The sequence below is a fragment of the Charadrius vociferus genome, unplaced genomic scaffold (assembly GCF_000708025.1).
Source record: "Charadrius vociferus isolate BGI_N301 unplaced genomic scaffold, ASM70802v2 scaffold245, whole genome shotgun sequence".
In the NCBI taxonomy this organism is placed as follows: Eukaryota; Metazoa; Chordata; class Aves; order Charadriiformes; family Charadriidae; genus Charadrius; species Charadrius vociferus.
This window is the reverse complement of record NW_009648533.1, coordinates 142,762-159,144: the sequence shown is the minus strand read 5'-3', so window position 1 is coordinate 159,144 and position 16,383 is coordinate 142,762. Positions and strand designations below refer to the sequence as shown.

General features: G+C 38.4%; 1 protein-coding gene across 1 annotated transcript in view; it reads left to right on the top strand.

The window, feature by feature from the left end:
* Positions 1-16,383, top strand: part of TRAF3IP1 (TNF receptor-associated factor 3 interacting protein 1) — a 49,173-nt gene that overhangs the window by 5,892 nt on the left and 26,898 nt on the right. Inside the window, exons 3-8 of the mRNA XM_009885818.1 lie at positions 745-813; positions 5,079-5,240; positions 7,122-7,259; positions 7,410-7,880; positions 8,784-8,861; positions 15,994-16,069. Coding sequence (XP_009884120.1) covers positions 745-813; positions 5,079-5,240; positions 7,122-7,259; positions 7,410-7,880; positions 8,784-8,861; positions 15,994-16,069 — 994 coding nt within the window. The remainder of the gene's footprint in view (positions 1-744; positions 814-5,078; positions 5,241-7,121; positions 7,260-7,409; positions 7,881-8,783; positions 8,862-15,993; positions 16,070-16,383) is intronic.

Here is a 16,383-nt window from a genome sequence, read left to right as displayed (position 1 = left end):
AGAGGGGGTCGCCCGGGCGGGGGGGGCGGGCTCTGCCGGGGGAGACACCTGGGGTCCTGAGCGCTCTCTCGCCCGGGAGGAGGGACCCCGTCACCTTTCCGGGAGCCCGGGGCCTGCGAAGGGCTGGGTGACGCGCGCAGGTCACTGCTGCGGGCGTTACGCTCCGAGCAGCAAGTAAATCTCAGAGGGTTTAGGGTAGTGGGCAAATCTCAGAGTTTTTACGGTGGCTGGTGGTGGTTAAGACCAGACGAGGGGTCTGACTCTTTTCCTCGGTCTTCCGTGCATTTGATCTTTCGTGAAACCTGCTAGTAGGTTGTTTTTCCACCCTCTATTTAAAGAAAAAAAAAACAAAACAAACAAACCAGTCTTAATTTTTATATTCACTGAGCTGCTGCTTTTATATATAGTCCCATGTAAAGGAGTCAATAAGGGAGTAATGCAGAGCTACATTTAGAATGCATATGCTGGTGTTTACGCTGTGACTCTCCTGGATTCATCAACTATTAAGCTTAAAGATGGAATTAAATAGGAAGGGAGGCCTGAGCTGTAAGTAAGGATTAGGTCTCATTGTTCCAGAGTGTGTTCAGAGACCCAGCAGACTTCCACATCTGATCTAGAAGTAGTTCTAAACGAGGCATCATCTCTGAAAGCAAATAAGGCAATACTTTTCCTATTGCCACACACGCTTTATTGAACAGAGGCCTTCAAGTGTTCTTAACTTACTCCTTGTCTTCTGTTTTGAAGGTAATTAGAGTGACGGGTTTTATGAAAGGACTTTACACGGATTTTGAATTGAAATCAGATAATGTTAAGGTGGGTATGAAACTTCCTTATTTATTTAACTTTAGTAATAGTATTCTTTGAAACTTGCCACAGGGTACTTTGGTAATTTCTGTGTTCAATGCCAAGTACCTGTCTTTAGTTTTGTGGAGAAATGGTAAAAGCTATTGACTGTTGGTTATATTATGCAATGCATGGGGTGAACACCTATAGATTGCATTTGTGGATGTGACACAAATAAGCTGTTGTGTGTAGAGAACTATTTCTGTACAGATCTCAAAACAGTGAGCGTTAATCTATGACCAGATCTAGGTTTCCAAAATACTGTTGCATTACAGATTAAAAAAATCATGATGTAGCAGGGTTGCCTTGAAGTAGTCGTAGGGCATTGATAATAAATCACAAACACTGGAAATCCACACACAGCTTTTTAAAGAGTCTTGTGGTCTCTCAATGGAATGTATATTTTTATATTTATTGCTTTATATGGTGTGTGTATACACATGTATGTATACAGAGATATATATATATACTGTATACATATATACACTAAATGTTCTTGCTTACTATCCCAGGACTTACCGAGGCATTCATCTAGTATGTGCATTCCACAGTAGCTTTATTACTGTGGACAAATGGCTAATTACTGAAAGACGAGTCTAATGTTATTACTGAAAAATGTTTTTCTTAAGGACAAGGGTGACTTCAGTCTCTGCTGCTCTTCTACTGTCTGCCTCTTTGCTGAGCCAGGGATGCTCACTCGTCCAATTACTAACTTGGTTGGAAATTTTCATCTCTTAGTCGTGGCAAATAACACAGTGTTTGTATGTTGCTAGTTAGACAGCTACATCTGTTGGTGATTGTTTAACATAGCAACTGAAAGTATGAGGTCTGTGAGCCTGGCTTGTCATCCATACAGCCAGTTACATGGATGTTGTATGCACTTCTTGCAGCTAATTATCTGTCTGATATGTATGTTTATTTCTGTGACTGTTACTGTTGGGATAACTCGAAACTAAATTAGTTATACAGTGGATTGATTGTTTATGTTGGTACTTTCCCTGTTGAACTTGTCAATAGGTTCTGTGATGAAGAGCAACTTAGCACATGCTGCCTCTTCTTTAGGGAGCATGGTGCGTTTAATTTGTCGCCCAAAAAAAAGATTTCCTAGCAACTCCTGAGTATGTATTTGTATTGACATATTGTGATATCTGTGAAGTTACACCAATCTTGAATACCTCTTTGAGAATTTCTTTCACAGTCCATGAGATCATGGTTTTCAAGAGTTCAGGCAGAGGAGATCAAAATGCTGTGGTATGAGGGGAAATGTCGCTTGCTTGTGCTTTTCTTTTCAAAACACTGGTCAGGAGAAAGACTTGGCTCTCCCAGAATGCTTCCTTATTGTGATTTCTGTTGGAGTTGTAGAAAATCAGGAGAGTAATCTTTATGCAGAGACCAAAACTACTCACAGAGAGCTAGAGGCTGAGAGGAGCAGCCAGTGTCCATGTTGTGAATAGCTGTATGCAAGGGTGATCTCGTTTATGTAACACTAGGGAATGATACTCATCTGGTGTGATGATCTGAGAATGGATACACTCCCAGACTTGGAATGGGCAGGATGCTTTCAGAAAAAAGAAAAGGTTTGTACCCACTGTGAAATAGTCCCAGTGCTGTAGTTCACAGTCTGCTTGCTGTGGGCTGGGAAAAATTGACGGGTGGTCTTTGCAAGCTAGTTGTGCTGTGCTGTTGCAGATGATGAGGTGCATAGGCTGAACTTAAGAAAGCCCAAAGCTCGTGGTCCAGCCTCTGTGGAGGCTGGGGCTGGCTCCTCGTCTAGACATCCCCTTACATGCTGTGAAGCGTCATGCACATGTACACGCAGCAACTGTCTTTGTTTCTAGTTTCAACTCACCTCTCCCACCTGGATATAGCAGTGGGATCCTAAAGTACCCACTGTTTCTTCTGTACTACCTTTTATGTGTCCACAGCTGGGATAACACATGCTGCATGGATAGCTGGTCCCCTCCTTTTGTGTAGAAAGAGGTGGGAGGCAGGCTGGAAGCATCCCATGAGCTAAATTGGGCCTGCAGAGCATGAACGTTAACCTCACTGAGTTGTTAGTTTGTTTCGGGGATGGAAGAGAGATGTAAGGGAAATAAAAAGTGCAAGGACAGGTACATTGGATGGTATTGCTGTGTGCGTGTGTATCAGAAAAGTTTGTCTTGTTAGGTCTAGTAAAAAGTTGTTCTCTTATAAATGGAGATTAGATATCAGGCTTGCTCTTTTAATCTTCCATATCGGCTTAATATGTGTATATATATACACACACACAGAAAAGTCTTTATTTTTATAAATACATATATAAAGTCTTACCACTTGGAATAGTGGAGATACCTTTGTTTGAAACCTACCCAATAAAAAATATTTTCTTAAGCTCTCAGTACGGTTTCAGATATTTGATTCTATTTTGATAGAAGTTTTATTTACTGATGCAGGTAGGACCCCTAGATTTCTCACTGGGTTCATGAGGATTTCGTATATGGACAGAACACACTGATAATGTAACTGCTGAAACTGATGAGGATGTATGAGAAAATTTTGGATCTTTATTTGAAAACTTGTTTGGTTTGGAATAGTGTCCTATCTCCTTCCATAGATTAATAGATTGCATATGTCCTTGGAAGGATGGACAACTATTTTAATAGTTGCAGTGTTTCCTTCCTTTCCTTTTTTATTTGTGAATGCAGGAAGCACTGGTGAGGGTGAAGCGTTCTTGATGTTAATGGAGACAATCTGAAAATCCCAGCTATGTGGCAGTTGTTTGTTTTAGTTGTTTCAGAAGAGTCAAAGATGGGAAGTACCCTGACTCTGGAGACTGTCTTCCTACGTGTTTAACTCTCATTTACAAGCTTGCAGCAGAACGCAGTTCTTGTTTATGGAGAGTGGCTCTGGGACTTGAGATCACACATGAACAGCTCTGTTAAGCCCCAGTGCCGCAGGAAGAGATGGTACTACCAGGTGGCCTGTAAAGAGTGTAGGCCTTGCTCAGCTGAGGAAATACTGGCTTCCGTGGCTTTCCTCTGTATCGGTACATCTGTCAAATTAGATCCAGGTCATTCTGGATCTGTGCACCTGAGATACCCAGACAGTAAGTGCAGTGCAAAATTGTGTGTTTTACTCGATAATTACAACTGCTCCTTTTCTGAATTAACTGAAATGGCAGTGGTCCACTTTTTGGTTATCAGTTTCAATGCTGTAGTTTATATTTGTTTGAACCTATGCCTATTAAAAAAACACACATACAGAATCCTTCTCACACCGGTTCACTTTTTAACAGGCTAGTAAAATACTTTCTTATCTCCACTCATGACTGTAGAGGATGAGTGAGTAGACTTATGTGCTGGGCCTAGAAAATATTCCTTGAATTTTATTATGTTTTATTAATAAAACCTTGTTGGTTTCCCCCCACCCCCCAAGTATTCTGCAGCTGCAGAGACTTCATACCATGACTTCATTCTCTGGGCCAGGAACCCTCCAACAAAATTTTACTTGGTGGGGGTTGGTTTATTTTGTCTTTATTTTTTTCTTATGAATTTGCATAATCTCCAAAAGCCATCATCTCTACTGAAGGGCACTTGGGCAAAGTTGTTTGTAAAGTATAATTATAAAACTAAAACACATCTGGTAATTGTGGAGATAAAAATATGTGCCTGTATCACATCTTTCTTATGTTTTCTTTACTTACTGTTACGTCTGGTTTGTAAAGTATGTGTACAAGTGTGTAAGTCCCACAGTTTAGACTTCTGTAAGTCCCATAACTTTGTGACGTGCTGTGCTGAAAAGTATTCAGGGCAAGAACTGTCCTGAGCAATATCTGCTGTAACAGTACTGTTATAACTCTTTAGTGATTCTTTTGGTAATACTTGCAATCGTTTCTTAAACAAAACTTTATCTTCTTTAACATGTAATGCTTGAAAATAGAGTGCCAAGGGTCTTGCAGCAGTCTGAAGATGCACTGGAGCTAGATGATAAACATATTACAAAGGCAAAGTTACACTTTCACTTCGGTCATTCCAGTTCAATGTTCGTCCATTATCAAAGCTGTAATTTCTTAATCAGAAATAAATAACTAACTATAAATAAGGGGGGGCCCTCTTTCCTAACCTTACAAACGATGTACTGCTCTTGTACAGATGCCTTCTGCAACTATTCCTCCCATCAGAGTTTTTCTAGTCTTTAGGTGGTGTGTGGAATTATTTTGGAGTCTCAATATTATTTCTTAATTGCTATTTTACCAGGATAAAGATGCCAAAATCAGCTTCCTTCAAAAGGCCATTGATGCTGTTGTAATGGTAACAGGAGAGCCACTGTCAGTAAAACCAGCGCGTGTTGTGGCTGGACATGAACCTGAAAAAACCAATGAATTTCTTCAAGCAATTGGGAAGTGTTGCTTAAATAAGGTATGACATCACATACATATTTTATATACATGGTGATATATTATCAGAGCGTATTTGCAACAGACTTTATTGACAGTCATCTGCTGTTTTTAATTACACGAGATAAATGTTGCGTCACCACTAATAATAACAACAACAACAACGAGATAGTATATGATCCTTGGCAGAGTTTGAGTCAGGTCCCCATGCAAATACATTCTGGATATTTTAGTGCTTTTAATGTATACTGGTTTTTATTTTTCACCTTATTCATTGGTCATTTAGTAACATTTATTACGTCTGAAGAAGAATATGAAGCTTCAGAAGTTTTAAAAATGTTGCATTCAGGCACATTAATTATATGACCAGATACTGCCACCTTTATCTCCTCTAAAATTTCAGTCAAATCTTTAATTCTGTAATGAAAGTAATTTTTCCAATGTCCTTCTTTTTTTGGTGTTTTTGGTGGTTTTTTTTAACTTCTTTTGAATTTGAAAATGAGGCAAAGGAGAAATTTGTTAACCTGTTAATAACTGCAGGGGCAGTTCTTAAAGTAATTGTTGCATGAAAAGTAATGGGGAATCTTTGCTTATAAGTGTTACAGAGATTTTTGAAATGCAAAGGTATTATCTAAAACCCTTGAATTAATCACTGAAGAAATCATGTATATTTAACTTTGAAATACAGTGTGTATAAGGCTGTCTGGAAGTTTAGTTTGGATTATCTTTGTCTGATCATCTGCTCATTTAAATTTATGTTATTTTGTTTTAATTAGCTGAGTGCTGTGAGCTTCTGCCATATGAATTGCTTGAGATCAGGAAGGGGGAAGCTGACAAACATATGCACAGAGACTGGATGCGTTAGAAAATGTGCTTGATGGAACAGTTCTGTAGAATGCTGTGATGATATTTACTATACAGAAGATACAGTCTACCCATTTGAGCTAAGATAATTAGCCCTTTGGCTTTTGTTGTGCTTAATGTGCATTGTGGAAAAGATTTCCTTCAGTCCTTAGCTTGATACTTTTAGTGCTAAGCTGAGCGCACTGCCTGGGCTTAGGTAGTTCAGGTAAATGTTGCTAATGTGCAGAAGTTTGTGTCCAAATGTGAAAACCCACAAAAATTCATAGTTTTGCATTTACAAACCAGGAGAGAATCAGAATTCAACCCCGAGGGCAATATCAGTGTTAGTGATCTAAAAGCTGCTCCTGTTTCAGGAAGAATGCCGTAGCAATGTGATGATTTTTTCTTTTTTTTTTTTGTTAATATAGTCAAACTCTTTGCCACTTGGACATGAAAATATGTCATTAACTTGCTGTCTAAGTGATCTAATTAATAATTGCTTGTTGTCTTAACAAATGAACTAGATGCAGAAGCTTTTTGAACAGCGTAACTACACCTTATTGAAACTCATTCTTAAGGTAGTTTTCTTTTCTTTGCTGATTGAGCAAGTATTAGCTGAAAGTGGAGTGGCCTAAGAGTGGATGCAAATACAACATAATGTGGTTTTAAGAGTGTTTAACCAATCTAGCACTCATGGTATAAGGATTTGACAGTAATTTACCTTATCATTTTGAAAAAATATTTAAGTTGTTGCAATGAGAATTGCTATTGTGCTATAACACATAAAAAGCACCACATATTTATGTAGCTCTGGCACATATAATCAAATTATTACAAGAATTACAAGGAGGTGTTTGACATAAAAGCACATTATTACTTCTCTGAAAGTTTCCAAAAGAGCAGAAATACTTTATTAAAGCAGAAAAGCTTTATTAAAAAAACCCCAACCAATCCCCTCCCTGTAAAAAACCCAAGTCGTGTTGATTACAGAGTTAGAAAGAAAGAAGGTATTTAATAAAATTATTTATTCATTTCAGTGATGTTTTTGTATTCCTTGCAGCTGTCCAGTGATGTTGCTGTAAAAAGAATCTTAGCTGGGGAAAGAGCTGATGCTAAAGGGAAGCCTCCATCCTCTAAATCTCAAGATAAAGAAAGAGAATCCAAAACAGAAGAACAAAAAAGCCATAGAGATAAAGAGGTGGGCATTTGCAACTTTTGTGGGGCACAGGGACTACTGCTTTTTATGGTTTGGGGTTTTTTTTAGCTTGCATTTTTGTCTGTGGAAAGTAACTGTGTAATAGAGTTGCCATGTATTGGAATTAATTTTTAGTTTTTACATTGTTTTTAGGGTAGAGGAGAGACTGAAATTAAAGACAGAAGCTCAAGCAGAGACAGAAAACCCAAAAGAGATTTGAAAGAGACCGAAGAAAGAGAAAAGGAAAGTGATAAACAGAAGGATAATGAAGACAGGCACAAAGACCCTGAAAGAGACACCTTTAAGGAAGGAGAAAAACAAGAAAGGGAAAGAAGCAAAAGCAGAACAACCACACAAGGAAAAGAAACAGAAAAAAACAAGGGAAAAAGAGACATAGAACGAGAAGATGATCTCGAGCGTGATAAAGGACAGGAAAGAGAGAAAAAAAATGAAGGAGGAAGAGAAAAGGACAGACTGAAAGGAAGAGACAAAGATAAGGCTAGGGACAGAGAACGAGAGAAAGACAGAGATAGAGGAAAAGATCGGGAAAGGGATAGACAAAGGGACAGAGAAAAAGATGGGGAGCATTTAAGAGAACATGGAAAGGATAAAGCAGAGAAAAAGGTAATTGAAATGTTACTTCAGAGAGCAGTAACTTTTGGCGTGTTGTGGTAGGGAGTGAACATTTGTTATAATGACCTTGCATGTTTGTATTCTCTGCTCATTTAACAATTAAGTACTTTCTTTAACAGCAATTACTCTCTTGAAGTGAAAGTGTCGGTGTGAATTTGATCTGGTAGGAGTGTGAATGAGGCCGTGTGTGTAAATTCGTGTCTCTGTCATGGTATATTTTGACTTGAGCCATAAGACTTATCGGACTGTGCTTCCTGAGCATCCAATAAGCAGTTTCTTTTCTGATCTCTGCATGATCTTTCTCCCTGAAAGAACTATTGGGAAGCCCATGTAGATCAAATAGTTTCCCTCTTGAAATGGTGCTCTATTTGCAGTGGACTCTGCACATCATGTTGCATCTTTGAGAATGAACACATCTGCTGTTTCCCCATACTTCAGGCCTTCTCAGACTAAAGGCCTAAACCTCCTTAAGAACCATCTCTTCATTGTCTTTCATTTTGCTGTTCTTTTAATCTTCTCTCTTCCCCCTCTAAATATTTCCTATTCTTGTTTTCTGTTGCGTGCTGGTTCGTGGTAGAAATTTGGGATTAATGGGCATTAAAGGTGCTTCTGCTAAGGGGTAGTTTAATTGTGTTAGGTGTGAGAAGGCACTTCTGTCAGTACCTGTCTTCTGGCCTTAAGGATTGTTGCCTTCCTGGTATTACAGTTTAACTGTTGATTTTGCTTTGTTAGCCTCCTACATGGTGGAGGCAAGGTAAAGAGGGCAGGTAGATGGATAAGAATACCATTGCAGTGTGCTCAGTTCTACTCTATGCTAATTTCGCCTTTCACATCATTCAGGTAGGTAGCTCGTTTCTCAGCACACTGAATCTAAAGCAATTAATTTCTTTTCAGTCTGCAGATTCTGAGGAATCCACACTTAGAAAAATGCAGAAGCCAACTAAAGACAGCAAGTACCAGCCAGATAATGAGGTTAGTAGCATAGATGATCTGGGAACCTGAACATTGAAAGTGTTGCATTTCAGAATGATTTGGGAGTCTGAATGAAAGGAATGTACGTTTGAAAGACAGGTAGATGACAAGTTTTAGGGCTGTAAAATAGATGCTTGTCTGGTTGTTTGGGTTTTGGGTGGTTTTATGTTGTTTTTTTTTTTATTTATTTCTCTGAACTTGGACAAAAGAAGGTCTACTCAGTTTATTTCTTTTTCTAGATTTTATTTCTGTGTATTGATATGTTGGATACTTCAGGAAAAATATTTATTTGGTCAAAGTTTTCTAGTCCTCTGAATTTTTCCTTGCAAGCTGTTATTTTTTTGGGGGGTACTCTAATACAAGTTACTGTTTTGGAAAGAAAATTAATCCAATGTGGTGTGTGGGCCTGTGTTTTGCAGCCGGATTATGGTAGAGCAGAATAGCAACTTGCTGATTGCCTCTGAACAGTAGCTGTTGCTTGTGATACCATTGTGTCTGTGTCTGCTGCTTCCTGATGACCTGAGGCAGTCTGGGGAATTATGAAGCCGCATGGATAAATGTTTAAAGAGTGAGACTTCAATAGATTAACCTAAAGCTGCTCAGACTAGGAAAAAATAGGCCAGGATCCCAAGTCTAACAGGAGTCTCTGTTCAGAATCTGTGGGCCACTGACATCATCGTGTCTTCTACACAAGATGACAAATTTATAGCTATTCTTAGATTGAAATCCAACCAAACTTTTTAAATTATTGGCACTTGAAGGGAGAACTTATAAAATAGTTTTTAGCCTGAAGCAAATGTTCATAGCCAAGCTAAACTTCCTGCAAATTGGGTCTCTAATGGAAATTCTGAGCCTCATCCCAAACTATCGTAGTGCTCTTGGGCACCACAATAGTACACTAGGGCAGTAAAGTTTCATTTCCTGTCTTAAGTGCTTTTGGGAGGGATTCCAAGGCATGTGGACTTATTACTTTAAATCTGAATGACATGCTTTTCATCTACTTGCTTGCGTAACAGTAGACAGTGCTTAGTTTTTAGGTGATGAAAACATACACTTTAGACCAGTGCACGACACATGGTCATCTTCTTAAGACTGTGGAAGAGAGAAATGAAATGAAAATGTTCCCAATGAATTTTTAGAGCTGGAGAGCTGCACAAAGGGATTTGGAAGAAATTCCAACATGAAAGAATTGGAAAGTGCATCTAATGGACTGGGGTTGATCTTCTTGTCCTCACAGTAGTTTCACAGCACAGTAATGCCTTTATTTCCAGGGATTTACCCTGATTTAATCTACTGTAACTCCATCTAAGTCACGTGGCAGTGAAACAAGTGCATTCAAAAGAAGGGACACAATTTACGTCTTTATGCATGTGAAGAGTATTGAATCATATTTTGTAGTCTGTGCTGCAAAATTAATAAATCTTAAGCAACTGTATTTAGCTTTTTGTAAATACAGGACAAGTGAAACAGTTTGAAGTGGCCCCTCTCAAGCTGTGGCTGATATGCCAGTACCTAACATGTCACCTTCCTGCCCTGAGGGTTAACCTTTTCTTACTTCTGGTTTGTTCTTGTCCTGCTCACTTACCCGGGCTCCTAGTCCCGCTCTCTTTATCCTCATGCTCCTAGCCACAGCTTCCTTTTCTTCCCAAACCTAGTCTTACGTGGCTTCAAATTGTAATGACCTATTTGTCATCTTGTTTCTTCTGTATTTGAATTAGCACCTTTCTTCAGACACACTGCTTGGCAGCATAAGGACATGAAAACAGTGGTGGGAAAAGCATTGGGGTAATGGGAACTTTTATTTTGTTTGACATGTCTGGAATATTCAGGCTGATGGGTTTCTATGCTGCATTTACTTTAGAGAACAAGCTCATTTAGATTTTTGGTTTGTGGGTTTGTTTTTTTTTTTTTCCCCCATGTTCTGCATGTACAGAGAAGCTGTTACGTAAAATTTAGTTCCTAGCTTTGTTCCTATGAGATTAGGAGTCTAAATAAATTCTACCTGTATTCATATAAGTCTTAATTTTTCTTACTGCTACTTATTGGAGGCCAGTTTTAAAATGCTGCTTAAATTTTGACAGGTTGACTTTTTTTTTTTTAAATTTATTTTTCTGGTACTAAAGAAACTCCTATATGTTACCCAGTGTGTAATAGTCATCATATGGGTATCTGTAGTTTTCTGGAACTAAAAGAAAGCAAGTATAAGTAGGAATTAAGAAGAAACATATGGCTAACGTGGTAATCAGAGGAAGACTACTTGCTGCTTCAAGGCTAGCTGTTGCATACCACACTGTGATCAGAGCGAGTTGAGTTGTATTCTGTTAGCTCTCAGTCCGTCTCAGGTAAAAGTCTTGTTTAAAATGGATGCTTCGTAGCATGGCTGATTGACCTTCTAAATAACAAAGATAACTTTGTTTTTTGACAAGAGGTTATTCAGGTCATAGAGCTTCTGAGCGTATGGTGCTGTTTATACAAAAGTGGCTGCAGGACAGGTATGTTATTTACCCGTAAGGCCAAACATGTTGGGAAAAGTCTCTTCCATTCTACAGATGGCTGCTGAAACTCTTGGCTAAAACTTTTTGTAATATCCTGTCACTTTTGGCTACTCTATAATGACTTTTATTTTTGCCCTACAAACTGTATTGCTCTGGAACTGGTCGCTTGAATCAGCCTCTAAGTCATATCTAATGAACTTTGATTTGTGTTGGAACTCATCTCAACTATATAATGAAACAACTGCTGAATGAAAAAAAGGCATGACTGCCCTAGGAGGAGCAGAGCGAACTGTTCCATGGAAATCTGCTGGACGTGGCTCAAATATTTTTGTTCGGTGCTGTGAATGACCCACTCTTTTGGGGTCAGTTATTCATAACTGACTCATTTAATAGAAATTCATCATTAAAACTTGTATTTTAAAAAGTAGGATTTTTCTAATAGTTCTATTTGCGTTTGAAAGGTTTTAATTAGCAGAAGCTAACATGAATAGAACACCATCTTGCAAGCCATCATTTTAGGAAAAGATAATTGATCGATATTTTCCTAATAAGTTTTATCACCCCAGCAGTCAAATTGACCTTGGCAAGTAGAGATCTTTCTTTGTTGCTCCTGCACACTAATAAATTCTGCCTGTTAACAATGATAGCTGTTTTAGGAATAAATAGTGGAAATAGAGATAGTTTGAGGGAAGGAGCAAAGAAAGTCTTTGAGGGATACATAGTTTTCAGTAAAAGCATTAGAAATGAGCTGTGTTTATTTGTTGAGGAATAGTCTGTTGCACAAAATAAAAAAAAATGTATTTATATATGTAGTTGCATTTATATAAACCATATATATATACATATATATGTAGTTTGATTCATATATGCTTATACACACACAGAGTATTTACAGTATACATGCAAATATACCTGGTGGCATTGTGGATCTAATTAGAAGAAATGCACTGTGGAGGGTTAATTGAAATAGATTCCTATTCACAGACTTGATTCTTGTTTATTATTAGTGAACTATCAGTGGATCTGATGAATTAGAGGGGGAAAATACCAGTGGCCAATTTATATAATGAGTTGTCCCCCTCCCTTAGTTGGGTGGGTGTATTTTTTCTGCCTTTGACTGTTGAGGCATGGAGTGGCCGTGGCTAGAGGAGATGTATGTAAGCATGTACAGAATTCATTATGAGAGCAGTATAAAAGTCACTGATAGAAACTCTTCATGACATCTTCTTGACCTGCTGAAATACTACAAATCATTGTTTTCTTATGTCTTAAAGTGAAAGTCAACCTATTTAAGGTTAAGAATGAGGACAAAGCAGCAGATTGGACACTTTACAGCAGGCAGCTGTATTGTCTCCAAATAGAAGTGTAATTTCCTCAAAACTGGGAAGTGTGCATGCATCCATCTAGGCTTCCACTTAATATGTTTTTTCCAGGATGGTGTGAGATGAAGTGTAAAATTTCTTTTTAATGGCTCCAGGAACTGCTTTGCAAAGTCTTGGAGCCTCTGCATTTGTAAGAAGAAGAATGACCTATTTTATCTCCCTTTGGAAAGACTCAAATCCTAAATATTGTGGGATTTATGTTTTTGTGTGCTACCATAGTGATTAAATTTTAGCTTTTACTTTGCACCTGTTGCCAGTGTGCACATGTGGCTCAACAAAGATGTTAAGTGGTGTTTGTAGTCACTACCTGACATAAATAAATGACTGAATCCACTCCTCCAGAAACCTCGGCACCTATTCTCAACTTCTTCCCCATCTGTGCTAATAATTACATCACCCAAAGAGCTGCTGAAGTTTGAGTGTACCAGATGTCGCCTGTGGGCCCGTAGAGCCAGACTCTGATGGTATGCGAGCTTTACTTTTGCTCCTTGAATAGCGTTGTGATTGTGAAAGGTGATAGTAATTAAGATGAACTAAGATTAAGATTAATCACTTCAATATTAGCTATGCATTTTGGACTTCTTTCTATTTTTCTTTATAACATGCCAGCATTTTCTAAAGAGTGAAAGAAAAATATTGGTAGCTCTGGTTGTGGGTCAAATAATAATAGTAATAATCCAGTGAAGATAGTGCAAGTGAAGACTAGTTTATGTCAGAGCAGGGAAGTGTACTGTCCATTTGGCTAGATTTTTATGAAGTGTAGGATGTAGGGCTTTCTTTTGGCTGATCAAATACCTGAAATTCTGAACATGCATGTTGGATTACAATCATGGAAGTGAAGGAGAAGTAGTTTCTAAGGGACCTAAACTAACTGTTGAAGCTGGTTTTTGCATAGCCTGCTTGCTTTCCTTATAGAGCACCTCCAAATAGTTCAGTGTTTCAGTTTATCACAGTTGCATACTGTGATTGTCTGTTGTTAATAAGCATTTTCCCTTTGTCAAGAATGTCTGTTGAGCTGGTGGTGCATTACAGCATATAAAAAAAAAAAAAATAAAAAATCAACATTTGCCTTCAAAGCAAACTTATCACCCTGTTCCTGACATGTCATTTTCATTCCCCTCCTTGATGTAGCAGTGTCTCCAGGGCCAGTGGGTACATTGTTGTAAGCTTGTAGGAATGAGAAATTTCTCTTGCATGGTCACCTAAAGTAGTTGGAGTAAAAAGACTTACCAGTATCCTATATTTTTAAACATCTTGTAATGTTATTTTTTCATTACGACATGTATGGTCCATTGTCCTATATGCAAGATATCATGGTAAGTGAATGATTTACATTGTGTAATTTGACAATTTTCTCTTACAGGTTATTGGAACATATAATGTTAACATTGGCATAGAAATGGAAAAATTTGCAGTTCTCATTAATGTTATCAATATGGTCATTATCAGCAGGGTTGGCAGTAAATCTTGGATGCAAACTGGATGGACTGTTAATTCACGCAAACTTGAAAAAAGCAGATAAGGAGGAAATCCTGTGAGGTGCTAAACATATTTCAGGATTTTGAACGAGATGCAGAGATGTATTACAGAGATAGAAAGCATAGAAACATTAAACCAGTATTTTATAAATCAGTTGTACTTCATCAGTTGCTAATAAAATCAGGGAGTTAGATGAAAGGACAGGAAAATTATTAGAAGCATGTTTGGCTTGTTGGAAACTACTGGTTTATTAGTGTGTACAGTCCTGCAAGAATTGGGAAGCCCTGCATGTGTGCATGGTGGGCCAGGTCCCATTGCTGGCTCTATTCTCTGGTCTAGATGTAAGCAGAAGTCATAGAATCATTTAGGTTGTAAAAGACCCTTAAGATCATTGAGTCCAAACGTTAACCTAACACTACCATGTCCACCACTACCAAGTCTGCCCTTTCTGCTAGCTAAGATTGGTGTAAGGGGATGGAGTGCCTCCTTCCCAACCATACTCAGGAGTTTTGTTGGGCTGGCAGGAGTCCTCATTTACACCTTGCACCTTCTCTGGAGGCATTTGGGTCCCAGGTGTGCTTCAGGTAGAAAGAGTAGTAAATCTGTAGTATACCCTGCCCATAGTGGTGGCAGCTCTCCTGGACATGCCTGCTCTTGCCAGCATGTTGTTTCGAGCCTTTCTGTAGAGGCAAGTGCTGTAGCTGCCTTCAGCCTCTCTAGTGCTACTATGTGTAGGCTCAGTTATCCCTTCGCGCCAAGGGGACCTCAGAGTCCAGGTAGCCTTGTCTCCTGAGACCAATGGTGATCTCATCTCAGTAGAGGCTGCTGCTTATGCATGCCTTTTTCCCAACCTCCAGCCAAGTGGACCTGTGGATTTAACTTGCTCCTTTCCAAGGATATATGACCATTGAAACGTGGAACATAGTGCCTTTGAAGAAAGTATTGTCAGTCAGGTGTTCTTGACTTCAGGCAGTGCAAGCTATATCCGGAGAAAACAAAGTAATTCTCATGTATGTGTTCCTGCTTTCATTTCCTGGCCTCTCTGAATCACTTTCGGGCTAAGGACAGAGTCCTCAGAAGTGTCCTGAATTTTCTTCCAGTTTGATCTTTTCCACTTTTGAACTCCTCTCACCCTTTCTGTACCAGTTGCACCTTCAGATCATCCATTGCTTGTTTGCTGGACTTTCTGGCAGGACCCGTTTCTTAGTTTGTTCAGGGTCTTCATCCAGGGAAGTTGCCATTTGAATAAAGGACTATGCAAGTCTAGTGGCAGTTTTTTAGTCTTTGCTTCTATTTGGGAATTAAATTTAAAAGACCTACCAGAAGGTTAAAGAGAAAACTGTGTATCTGATATAGATGAAACATGCAGGGGAATGTAAGTAATCATCTTATTCCTTTTGGTAGCTCACTGATAGCTAAAGATTAGCTACAAGACCAGTAGTGGCATCATAGATGCTCTACAGGTTCCACAAGATTCCTCTGCCTCGGATACTCTTAGTGTACATTTGGAAGTTGTCTTTACAATAATGAAATCTAATCATATATGTTCATTTAAAAGAAAATAGCTAGCATGTATCCAGGAAGAATACCTGCAGGCTTTGAGGAAAACAGACTTGACATAATCTTATACATGTGAGTCAGTTTTGTAAGTGAGTATTTTTTATGTATAACGCATATAGATAAAAAAGCAACATATGTAAGTAAATTTATATCTAAGTATATATTTTTTTATATGAAATTATATAAATTTGTGGGCTTTTTTTTTTTTTTTTAAAGACTGAAAGTCCTGCAGGGATATCAAGGCAGCCTTCAACAAAAGGATCAAGGCAACGTGCCAGACCCGGAGGAGAAGGTAACTAGAGGGAGGATATTATTTCTATTAAATGTACTGGAGGGTTATTGAATAGGAATAGCATAAATACTTAAATATCTGTGTTTATTATGCTTGTTTTATACTCCTGGTCTGCATTTATGAATCAAATAAGCAATTTTTCTGCATGGATTTGATACATAGAAAGTGATATGTGGTTCAGTTTGCTTGCGTTCCTCATGCCCAATTGCAGATATAAATTCAAGCCTGCTCTTGATATTTATTGTGTTCTCTCTGAATGGGCATTTTTTAGTTTGTCTACAAATATTTCTTCACAGGAACTCTTTCTTTGCTTA